Source organism: Neltuma alba, unplaced genomic scaffold (assembly GCF_004799145.2).
Source record: "Neltuma alba isolate B1F8T4 unplaced genomic scaffold, ASM479914v2 tig00004432_pilon, whole genome shotgun sequence".
NCBI lineage: Eukaryota > Viridiplantae > Streptophyta > Magnoliopsida > Fabales > Fabaceae > Neltuma > Neltuma alba.
The window spans coordinates 124,771-137,580 of NW_021633704.1; the positions used below are offsets into that span (position 1 = coordinate 124,771).

The 12,810-nt window shown below is 33.8% G+C and overlaps 2 protein-coding genes across 2 annotated transcripts; one reads left to right on the plus strand and one right to left on the minus strand.

Annotated features, from left to right (window-relative positions):
• Window positions 1-3,106, plus strand: LOC114744695 (transmembrane protein 184C-like). The gene is made up of 5 exons (XM_028932865.1): window positions 1-80; window positions 676-973; window positions 1,071-1,193; window positions 1,506-1,796; window positions 2,522-3,106. The coding sequence occupies exons 2-5, from the start codon at window positions 710-712 to the stop codon at window positions 2,726-2,728; spliced, it is 885 nt and encodes a 294-aa protein (XP_028788698.1). The 5' UTR covers window positions 1-80; window positions 676-709; the 3' UTR covers window positions 2,729-3,106.
• Window positions 3,107-4,542: 1,436 nt separating this feature from the next.
• LOC114744693 (glycosyltransferase family protein 64 C3-like) lies at window positions 4,543-6,065 on the minus strand. The gene has a single exon (XM_028932863.1). It carries the CDS (start codon window positions 5,641-5,643, stop codon window positions 4,633-4,635), a length of 1,011 nt encoding a protein of 336 aa, XP_028788696.1. The 5' UTR covers window positions 5,644-6,065; the 3' UTR covers window positions 4,543-4,632.
• Window positions 6,066-12,810: the final 6,745 nt, after the last annotated feature.

A 12,810-nucleotide genomic window follows, 5' to 3' on the forward strand; every position in this document is an offset into this window, starting at 1 on the left:
TTGCAGAGGTCTTGACCAAAAACACTGCAGCGGAAAGAAGCAGAGCACTGTCAAATTTGTTCGATCAGCTCGGTCTGAGGGTGAGTGCGCTCCACTTACTTTAGAATCGCCTCCATCGTTTCATAGATCATGTTTGGTTTATTTAAGAGAAGCTGGATACAATTAACTTTATACGAAGAATTAGCCTGACATTTGACCTAATGGTTTCACGATTAAAAGCAAATCACAGCAGCTGTGTTGATGCTGAAAGGCAATTCTAATATTTTGGGCCCCTGTACATAATCTTCCTGTTTCTATCATATTGCGCATCATCCTCCTTCAGTTTCTGAGATGAAAGGGGCTTCTTTTGTAATCTTTTTGCAAACAATTCTCTCTAGTAATAGCAGTGATGGCAAAAACTCATTTTCTACTTGGTTATCTGATAAGCTCTGCATAGCTGAATTGTAAACGATTAAGTGAATATGAGGAATTCCAGTTGTTGAATATATTCCATTACATAAATCTCATAAGGAGGTAGTTGCGGGGTAAATATGTCTTTCTGTATAAAATTTGAGCTTGCGCATTTGATTCCACAGTAGGTTCCTGGCCTCTCGACCTGAATACATGGTCTGTGAGACTGTCTAAATATTTCTCAACTCACTTGATAAACTGAACTTTGGAACTGATCTTGTGCAGATTCTATCATTACGTTTCATCTTTTATCCAATCAATGGATCTCAGTTCGTTGAGTCCTGAACAACTAACTGTGATGGGGTCTGCATTTTGTGTGATGGCCTCCATGCATTTCACAGTGCAGCTATTATCGCAACATCTCTTCTACTGGAAGAACCCTAAAGAGCAAAAGGCCATCATAATTATTATCCTTATGGCTCCCATATATGCAGTTGACTCATTTGTGGGCCTCTTGGATGTCCAGGGAAGCAAAGTATTTTTTCTGTTCTTGGACTCAGTGAAAGAATGCTATGAAGCGCTGGTAAGTAACATTCCCTGATTAAAACATCTGGCTTTGTGACTTTCAAGATGCTACTTTTGTTGGCTTATCAGAACATGCTATGTGGTTCTTTCTTCAGGTGATTGCTAAATTTATGGCATTGATGTATAGTTACTTGAACATATCAATGAGCAGAAACATTGTGCCTGATGAGATTAAAGGGAGGGAAATGCACCACTCATTCCCAATGACAATTTTTCAGGTACATTGTGCATTTATGCACATAGTTGTAGTTTGTAAATTTGTTGAACAAGAAAAAAATCATTGAAAGTGTGTTCTGATTTGATTCTTTTGTTGAATTTTCTTATTATATGTAAGTACCATTCATCAGTAGAAGCATTTTATCTGGAATATTTATTGACACTTAAATCTTGCACATTTTATCAACGTTAATACCTTTTTATGATGAAAAGCACTATCAACCTATCAGATTTCTGTGCAGTAGATACATAGCAGTTCTATGTAATAGCTGATGTCATAGAATTTACTATATTATAATATTGACGTTCTGCAGCCTCGCACTGTTCGGCTGAACCACAACACGCTGAAGCTTCTGAAATACTGGACATGGCAGTTTGTTGTCATCCGCCCAGTTTGTTCCATATTGATGATAACATTACAACTACTTGGGTTTTACCCAAGCTGGTTGAGTTGGACATTCACCATCATTCTCAACATTTCTGTTTCATTGGCCTTGTATTCTCTGGTCATCTTTTACCATGTGTTTGCAAAGGAACTGGAACCACACAAGCCACTTGCAAAATTCTTGTGCATCAAAGGGATTGTTTTCTTCAGCTTTTGGCAGGTAATTTTGCTATCCTTTATTTTCGACATATAAACTGAGTTCAAAGACCACCTGGAGATGTGCAGAAGGTGTGTGTGTGTGTGAGAATGAGAGAGCTAACCTGTAGAAATGATGCTACAGAAAAGCAAAAACCACAAGGACCATCCTCTTTTAGTGAATTTTGGATAGGATGTGTAGTGGGAATGTTGGCTGCATGATGACTAGTATATGACTGTAGCTTCAACTGTTTATATGTTGTATGATGTCTGTAAGTAGTGAAGTTTAATGACTGCCTTTTTACTTTCGAGCGATAAATACAATGTAGACCACTACCTGCTAGCTACATTTTCCACCCTTGTCTTTCTTTATTCATAGTGGAGGGAGAAACTCTCCCAAGTAGTGAATAAGCAAACTTGCTGAGCATAATTTTAGCTCCAAATTGTATTTTCTATGAGCGCTACCGCTCAACTAGATGCATTGTGCAGTTGGATCTCTTTTAGATGTGAATCTGTAATTATTGATATGTCTGCAGTGTAATGGCATAAAAGTTCACTATAATTCAGCTTTCGATTCACCAATATCCGTGTCTCCTGTGTTTCCCTGTTATTGCTTTACCTTCTATCTAGCCCTTCTTCAGCATCATATCAGTTTTCCTTTGTTTGTTCGTAATGAAATCATTGCAGTTAATATGGCATCATCATCTGAGTTCTGTTTAACATAGGATAACGTCCTTTGATCATACGCAGGGAGTTGTGCTGGAGATTTTGGTGGCTCTAGGGGTTATTCGATCTCATCATTTCTGGTTAGATGTGGAGCACCTTGAAGAGGCAATTCAGAATGTCTTGATATGTTTAGAGATGGTTGTCTTTTCTGTTCTTCAGCAGTATGCATACCATGTTTCACCATACAGTGGAGAAGTAGAATCAAAGTATAAACTAAAGAAAAACGAGTGATACAGTATGTTCAAAGAAAAATAAAAGAGCTCTGAGAATAGTAATGAAAACTGAATGTGTTCTTTCTGCATTTTCACTGGGGTACCTCATCTTATATGCTAGCTCTTTCCTTTTCTTTTCTTTTTTTTTTTTTTCCGCCGGTAATATGAGCTCTTTGCTCTTTACCATGTGGAATTAGAGGGATGTTTTGGATAAGATATGTAAATGGTTTGAGCTTGTATCAGTTATGAATTTAAGATATTATGTAGCAGAGTTTGAGAATTCATTTTCGTAGAAGCTAAGATTTGGATAATTTGGTGTTAGTGGCTTTCAAACCATCAATATTTGAATATTGAAATTAGCTCTTTTTTGTGGTGGTAAAGACGATTATTAGTCTAATATCTTTTGGTAGCTTATGGGATACATTATTAATATGATGTAACATGTCGTGGCATTCTACAACACTGTACATTTCGTACAGTTTTGCTACCGCACAGCTGAAGCTTCTACGAAGGAACTGACAAATATTTTCAGCATTTGTCTTTTTTTTTTTTAAAATTTTGGTAATTATTTTTAGGTTGAATTTGCGAAAAGCCGAAACGCGTCTCAAACTTGGCTAGACATTTCAAAACGCTGAAAATGACTCCGAATATTATAAAATGCAATTGAATGGTCAAAATAGTGATGCTTCTTGGAAAAAGTTATGCATCACAGATGAACAGTTTACCCGTCTCTTAATTGTATACAGCAAACCATTATTTTTATAAAGATATCGTCCGGCACTATTATCTTTTTTAGAGTGATTATAGGGAACAGACTAAAAATGGTCTTATGAAATGCAATCTCTTTCAATACCCTTCTTTAAAACGATCAATATCATAATTAAAAAAAAAAAAACGAAATATTACAGAACAATAGGTCTAAAGTAGTCCATAACATCAAATATGTCTTGCAAAGTTGATTATTCCCGTAAAGACAGTGAGTCTTTCTTTTCCCGTTACATTGCTTGAGCTTGACAGAATAATTGACAGAGCTCTTTGCAAAAGTTTTTGGCCCTTTATATTGTAAATGTGAGGAAGAAGAAGGAGCTGTAGATAACTCTTGGTGCTGTTGACCATTCCATCTTCTACTCTCTCTGATCCCTCAGTCTCATATGAGGAGTGCTCATTTGAAATAGTGTTCTGTTTTGGACTTTGAAAGGATCCACCACAACCCCTTGAAATAGGTGTTCAACTGATTCAGGCCTCATTTTGCAGATGGGGCACATAGATGATTTAGCACATTCCTCTCTTAAAAAATTAGTTTAATTCTTTTCTACAATCGATAATAACTGTTGTTAAGTGCATTATTTTGATTACGTCTTTATTCTCATCTTATTCCTGATATTCACCGGATCAATCCCCCATTGTGCACGTATTGGTAAAATAAAAAATAAAATACATATAAAAGGCTAGCCCTTCTATTCCTGAGTTGGTAGAGGTTAAGAAAATTAATTAAGTTAAATATTTATAAAAATGTATATTAATTTTCTTGAAGTACCTTTTGATTATTTGTATTGAAAATTACTCTCTAGATATAAGCCCACTTAATATGGGTAATCAATAAAAGTTTAGGGAAAAAAATTATAAATTTGAAAGATAAAATGAATTGAAGTTTAATATTTAGAACAAAAATAAACTTATTTACTTATTCTTACATCTAGGACGGGAAGCAATAATTACACAAGGCTAACTAATTCTAGTTTTATACCGGGTAAAAAAAAAAAAAAACTTGCTTTTTTAACTTTATATGACATAATAATTTGGAAAGAAATGTTTTTATACATGGCTTGTTTATTTTTCTATCTTGAATTTTACTGGTTCAATACATATAACCACAGCACAAGAGCTTGTAAACTTGTTTTAAATAACATACGAGGGTAAAAATTATTGGTCACAATACACCAATTTCCCTCCCTTTTGGCACAATCCCTGTTCACTAACTGAATTAACTAACTTCCCAAAACTATACCTCAACGGCATTTTCCCCAGCGCCCTGTGAAACTCCCTTATACACATTCCTCTTCTTCTTCTGTGCTCGCCTCTCCTGCTGCTCAATCCCACTTCTCTCACTCCCTTGTTCTGCTTCTTCTTCTTCTCTCCAGTACCTTGGTCATCGTTCCTTGCATCTCCATAATCCCTAACCCTCTCTGCTCCCACCAATATGGGCCCCACATTCGTCCGATCGGCCACCACGAAGTTCATCAAGATATCCTCACAGTTACGCATCTCATCCACGGTCCTCCTCGTCTCCGCCATCGGAGCCCCACCTTCGCAGCTATAACTGTGCAGATACTCGCTTCTCAGTATCATGAACTTGGTCAGTATGATTGAGTACTTGTCCGGGTGTACCGTGTAGATCCACTCTTTCCTCGACAGATCCAGATCGTGCGATCTGGCGAAGAGGCCGATGATACGGTGAGGATTGGATGCCCAGACGTGGAAGGCGAACTCGAATGACTTGTGATCCACCGATACGTCATCGTCGCAGATCAGGACGGCGTGGGTCTCGATGGAAGATCGAGGAAGGAATCGGGCGTTCAGGGAGCTAGATGGCTGGCGGATGAGGGAGATTGAAGCTGAGCCGAGGGAGGAGATGGAGAGATTGTGGGCAAGGTGGGTTAGAACGTTGGGTGGGGTTGAGGGGTTTCCCCAGAGGATTAGCACGGAGGATACCAGCGGCGATGCAGAGTATGTGGCGGAGATTGATTGGAGAAGAGGAATGCGGGACTCGGAGTAGCCGTTGATCAGAACCGTGATCTGATCAGACCGGAGGGTCCGCGGATCCCGCTTCGTTCTGGGATCGCACGGGTCCTCCGTTGGCTTTGTCAAACCCGAATGCCCAAGCAGAGGAGCGAAATAAAATACCACAATCACGGCTATCGCCCGCGAATTCATCGTTCCGGAGATAGGGGGTCAAAATGGAAGAAGGTCTGCAAATTTATGAAGGCATGGAATTATCTCAGCCCACCATGATCAATTAACGGAATGGCGAGTTTGGTATTAACGCATGATCGAAGTGCGATTTCATGTTGGAAATGACAACTGCGTTATTGTACAGAAAATTGAGGTTAAAGTTTTCCTTATTAAATAATTAGGTGATAAGGAAGAGTAGAAATAAATTAATCTAATATAATAATGTGAAGTTGATTTTGGATATAATATGTTTATGGTGGGATTGTTAGCTTCATGATGGCTAGTATATGACTGCAGATTTTACTGTTTAGGTGTTGTATAATGACTGTAATTAGTAGAGTTTTTAGATAAAGTTAATGACTTTTTCTTTTACTCTCAGCTATAAATACAATTTTTCATGAGGATCAGCACACACTAACTACTACATTTCCCCAGCTTATATTTCTTTATTCATAGTGGAGCTGGAAAGTAGAAACTCTATTGAGTAATGGATAAGCCAGGCAAGCTTGCGGAATATGATAATTTTGCCTCAACTTTGTATTTTCTATGAACACTAGCGGTCAACTATAGATATGCATTGTGCTGTTGGGTCTCTTATACATCTAAATAGGTTGTTAAGACTCCTGCCTTTTCATAGCGATGGGTCACTACTTTGATCATAGGGAGATGACAGGGCATAAAAGCTCACTGTATGATCAGCTTTCAATTCACCAATAAGGGGATCTACTGTTTCTGCTGTTTATAATGAAATATTTATCACTTTGGTTAAGATGGCATCATCGTCTTGAAGAGGCCATTCAGATTAATGTCTTGATTTGTTTAGAGATGGCTGGCTTCTCTGTTCTTTAGCAGTATGCCTATAAATGTTTCGCCATACAGTAGAGAAGTAGAATCGACTTACAAACTTGAGGAAAACGAATGATACCGTATGGTCCAAGAAAAATAGTAGTGCTCTAAGCTCTAGGGATAGCGATGAAAAGTGAATGTGTTTCTTTCTGCTTTTTTTCACTGGAGGACCTCACTTTTTACTGAGTTGTTTGCTCTTTACCATGGGGCATCAGAGGAATGTTTAGGATGAAATATTCTCATGGTTTACGATGTACTCGTTCGGTCCTTGTTAAATGTAAAACTCATTTTGTACTATAATTTATATTACAAAATGAGTCTTACATTTATAATCAAAGGAGTATTAATTTATGAGGTAATACAATATAAATACCAAATTACAATAATTTCTTTTTTATTTTCGAAGGGATAAAAAGCCAGGATTAAGATAAATTGGTGTCCCTGACACTCAACCATCAATTTTGAACACTGAAATTAGTTATTTTTTATGGTGGTCAAGACAATTAATCAAATGTCTTCAGGTCGCTTGTAGGATATATCTCTTCATATGATGTAACATGTGGCATTACACAACACCCTACATTTAGCTTCTAGGAAGAAACGGACCCATATTTCTCCTCCAGGGAAAAACCTACTGAAGCTAATAAGCCAAAACACACCTCAAATGTGGTTTCTGCAGGTCAAAACCCTGCAAACGAGTGGAAAGGGTGACGATCACCCAGACATGGTCTGTCCCAATTTAATTTTTTACTTTTATTTTTTTAAGAAGAATTTTAACATGTATGTAGTCTAAAATAAAAATAATTAGTTAAAAGTTTTAAATTTGAAACTGTATTTGTAAAATAGCTATGCTCTTGTTGGAAAAATTTATATATCGTCACAATTTTAAAAATGAGTATAAATATTGGTAAATTGGTGGGTTTGGTTGTGTTATGGTCAAGGTTTTCAGATATGATCTTACCCTCCTTAGGGGAAAAAAAAAAATACAAGGAAAAGGACGCTTTTATCTTTTAGCTTTTGACTTGAGGTCGCTGGGTAATACGCGAGAAATTGATTAGTAATTGACAGAGTGATTAAGACAAGGAATCCAAATCCAAATCCAAATAGTTAGTTTTTGTACACACCAAACCGTAATTTAAGGAGTTTCTGGACGAGGAATATCAACCATGCGATTCTATTCTATTTTGCTCCGAAAAGAAACAAAAAAAAAATACTAAAATAAAATCACGGGGCTTGAGGTGTTTCTGGGATGTTAGTGTTAGAGGGTAAAGGGATAAAATGGTCGGTTGATTATAAAAACAAAAAAGGGTATGAACTTTAGCTTTCTTTATCCCTTTAAATTTGACTAATCTTACTCACTCTCACTTTCCTCCCACACGTAAATACAAATCCATTTAAGATCCATACAAAAATTTTAAGGATGTGATTGTTGATCTCACCTTCTAGGTTTAGTATCAACGGCAAGGTCAAGGAAATCTTCAACACCTTATATTCACTTATTGGCAAGCGATTTTCCCGAGTCATCTATAAATTCAGTACGATAGATGTTACTATATTAGCAGAAGTTGTTTAACCATGTTATATGAAATATTATATATTTAATATTTTCTCCATGCCTTTAATATAAGAACAGGTTAGATTTCAAATTTAGTTATAGACATAAATATCAATTCACTTTATTTCTTATATTTATATTATTTTCCAAATGATTTATGTTAATTGCATATATTAAGAGAGATTCCATCTAGAAGTAATAATCATAAGATGATTAAGGAGAGTATTTCAAGTAAATTAACACAATTGTTTCACTAATAATTAATTTAACTGGTTTTGTTAATTTTATGTAACTTTTATATTAAGAACTGAAGGGAGTAATAATTATTATCATTTGTTATACAATTTTCTGAAATCTAATATTACTAAATCATATTTGAATATTGTGGGGCACATAATTTTTTTAATATAATTTTCTCATAAACAAAAAGGTTTAAATTTGTTATCTTGTTTAACGTGTGGGCGAGTAGGTTTGGAAGGAACATTGGAGAATGAAAGTTACAGGTTATGTCTGGCCCCCAAAATTAACTTTGGAGGTAATGTGCTGTAAGTGCGTGTCGGCAAAAAATTGTATGTCTCCAACTGGAGAACAGCTAATTGTGAGCAATGAATCACACAAATTACAAAGCAAGTTTGGTATTTAATTTAATACCATATGAAAATAAACCACCTTATGTTTTACCTACGTGGTCCATAATCCATACACAATTTATAATTCATAGTTCATGAATGGAATTATAAGGTGAGCAAATAAAAAAAAAACTATAGAAACAAGAGTAAAAAAATATTTAAAATGCTGTTTCTTTGCCAATGAAGAAATAAATATCAAGAGAGGCTGCTTTAACAATTTTGACATTAAGAAATAAAAGGAAGGCAAGTGTCTTAGAAAAATAATATTCCTCTGTCTTAAATATAATACTCGTTTTGTAATGCAAATTACACTGTAAAATAGGTTTTATATTTAAAACCGAAAAAATAGAAAAATACTTATTAAATTTTAAAAAGAGATTACTCTTGTAATAGTTTTAATTACTTAAAATATGTCAAGATTACTTATTTGTCATTTTAAAATTCAGCAGGTTTTTTTGTCATTTTTTCTTAATATTTAAAATATATTTACTCAAGAAATAATTTTAAGTTTCAAGGAAATGAATCAACCCTTAAATAAATAAATCGTATATGAACTTTTTTAGAAGCAAACTTTTCCCCAAAAAAAAAAAGTATATTATTAATTGGATCAAACGGCTACGAAGACTTTTTTGGGGGCCGAAAATGACAGAAATAATATTAATACAAAAGCAGCTTCCAAGACCAAGACTAATTTTTTTAAACGAGAAACGCTTCTGAGACTTAAGGATGAAGGTCTCTTTTTTTTTTTTTTTGGTGTTTCAACTTCTAAACTAATGTCATAGTTAAACGTCTTTTCTCATTCACTTTGAGGAAAATATTTTTTCTCTTCTTGAAATCTTAAAATGTCCCTTTCCTTCAACAAAATACAAATTGTAGAAAAACATAAAATCCACAAATAAAACTTTAGATGTTAGGAGAATGATCACTAGGTTCCAAAACATTAGTACTTTAATAACAATTAGATCCTCGACAGTTTTTTCTTCTTCAAAGTTTATAAATATCCATTTAAACAAATGTAAGTTCAGGAATTTCCATTAATTAACATGTAAATTTAAAATGTAATTCTTAATTTACAATTGAGATTTCCGTCTGCAACGGGTTGTTAAGAAGTGTCATGAAATAAGTTTTTTTAGCATATCCGTTAGCTGAAAACTACTACTAATACAATGATGTTCGTCCAATGTGAGCGAAGTACGTGTTGGATCACAGCCTGGGGGAGAGTATGTGAATGCATGCAACCCCCGTAACTTTCAATTTGTCAGTGGTTTCCAGCCTTTCAGGTGCAATTTAATTATATTTCTATATGGTGGGACCCATATTATTTAACTTGAGATAAGGTTTAGTAGTTCGTTTTTTTGTCAGATAAATTAGATGAATCATCAAATGACAATGAGCTAATATTAAACATTTAATTAAAAAAGTAGTAGTTAAAAGTGATTATTCCTTTTAATTTTGTCAAAAATTGAGTTTGCTTTTCTAATATACCTTTTGTTTGTATATTGTGGGAAGATTTTTGTATTATTAATTGATACTTTCTCTTCGTACCTCCATCTCATTAAATAAGATCTCAAATGAGATTAAAAAATGATTGTCTATTGAGGTGTTCAATTTTGTTCTAGATCTCAATCTATTTTATATCATATATTTATAATTGTTTTCAAATTACCTTACTCATAAAAAATATTTATTATAATTAATTAAATAATTTTATTTTTTTTAATTTTTCCAATTTAATTAAGTAATTCTTATATTAATATATTCTAATGCAAGAAGCCAACAAACTTCCCTAAAAAATTACTTATATATATTTATTATAATAGTTACTTCTGGAGATGGTTCAAAGATCATGAGCCAAACTGCTTCATATGTATAAATAAATAACCCCACAAATAAATTAAACTTAAACCATGTGCAGAAAAACAATTCATTTTATTAATCAAATAACAAATAGATTAATGATTATAGAATTATCTCCACCATAAATTTAATAATTCTATGAATTTATTATTAATTCTTAAAGTTTTAAAAAAATCTACATTGATGGGGAAAAAAATCTATATTCAGCAACTCAAAATTTAAGAAGCTTACTGTATAGTATAATTAGGCATAAAATAAATAAATTACTACTAGGGTAATATTGGTGACAAAACCATTTATTGATTATTGCGATTAGTTGGGAGCTGGTCAGCATTTAAACAGTCAATAAAAAGGTTTTGTACTTTTGGTCCCTTTGGGAGTGGTCCTCAAGATTATTGGACATTGGTCAACACCGAGTGGACGGATAATGCCCTAGAATAACGGACTTAACTGTAACCGGTGACCTAATTCGTGGTCTTCTATCCTCTCTCTCTGGGGTTTTCTCCCCCGAGGTGGATAATTTATTTATATGGAATCTTTTTTATATTTAAAAATTTAAATTTATATAAATAATTATTTCCTAATTTTTGTGTATTGTACCAACCGCTTTATTTGAACAAATTTATAGAAATTAGTTGAACCACAGTACAGTAATTTTTCAAGGAATCCGTGCGCTTCTCTTCCATCCTATATATGCGATGTCCATGTGTCCCGGCAACGAAAAAGAACAAAAAATGTACTTTAATTTTTTGGATTCATTTGTTAGTTAATTCGTAAGATAAATTATTAACGTTCAAGATGTACGTGGTTGTTATGTTACCAGAATAATCTATGACGTACAATTGAAGCTAATGCTTTATCTATATCGTTTAATAAAATATATATAATGTAATATGAATATATTGGGCGTTAATGTGTGTAGAGAAACCCATACATATATGTACTCTATGTATGTAGCTATCATAATATTATGTGTCCACATGTGTATGGGAAATGCATAAGTCAATAGTCTTGTTCTGTATTTGACTTTATCTGCAGGGTATTTAATTATGGTCTCCAGCTTTTTTGTTAGCCTCACTAAAAAAATGATAAAATTAAAAATCACAAAACTTCATGGTTGAAATTACTTACATTTAATTCCATTGGCTGTAGTACAAATATCTTTTTTAAACTTATGTACAGCGATACGGAGTTTTTCTAGATTAAAATAATTAGCTATTTTCAGTTTTTATGGTTTATCAGTATAATTTATTAATTACAACAGTATCATAGTAAATATTAACAATTTTATTAATTTATAGTTGTCGTTTTTAAAATAATTAACAATGTTAAGTACACACTTCCTCTAATTCTAAATTTAGAAGCTAATTAATTATGGGACCCATTTACAATTTTTCTTTCAAACTAATATATCTGAACCCATAAACTGCTATCTAATGTAATGTCACATACGGATATTTTAAGGAGATCAAATTACATCAAACAAAATTAAATAATTAAATAAGTAATAAACTTAGTTCTCTTGATTTGAAAATATAAACTACTGGTATAATTCATTGAATATAGTTTGTGCGTGCTGGCACAAGTTAGTTAAACTTGAGACATGGGTAAGTGAAGTCAAGTTTCGTAAGAATAATAAAAGTGAAGGGTTGCATTAAATCAGGGAATGATAATGATGAGTAAAGTCTTGTGGAAGGCAAAGATAACATGCGGGTTATTAGAGTACTTGACCCGCGAAGTTTCATATATCAAGTGGTCGGTTTATCGGTTAAGGCTTTGACTCCCTCCCTCCTAGCCACGTCCTCATTCCTTCACTCACCGCCCCGCCACCTATAATCTCACCGTTATCCCTCCTTCCCGCCCCTTACCCTCCACATTCCTTCCTTTAATTTCTTCGACTTTTTCCTGGAAATTAATCCAACAAATCACTGATTTTCCTTGCATGTATAGTCAGTCTTTGAGTCCATTATTCTGGATTCTGCTTAGTGAAGAAGGTAAAGGGGAAAAAGGGTGTACCATTTGTGAAAGCGCGGTTTCTCATTTTCTATGACTGGCTCCACCATCTCCTGCTTTATTTATTACGCATTATCACTCCCCACCCTCATCCACATCCAGTATTTAATGTTACTCTCTTTAATTTAGTTCCTAATTAATTTAAAAATTAGATTAAATTATTAATTTAAAAAATTTAGCTTAGTTAGTTAGTTATTAAAAAATTAATTATTTAAATTTAAAATATATTTTAAAAATTATAAATTTAAA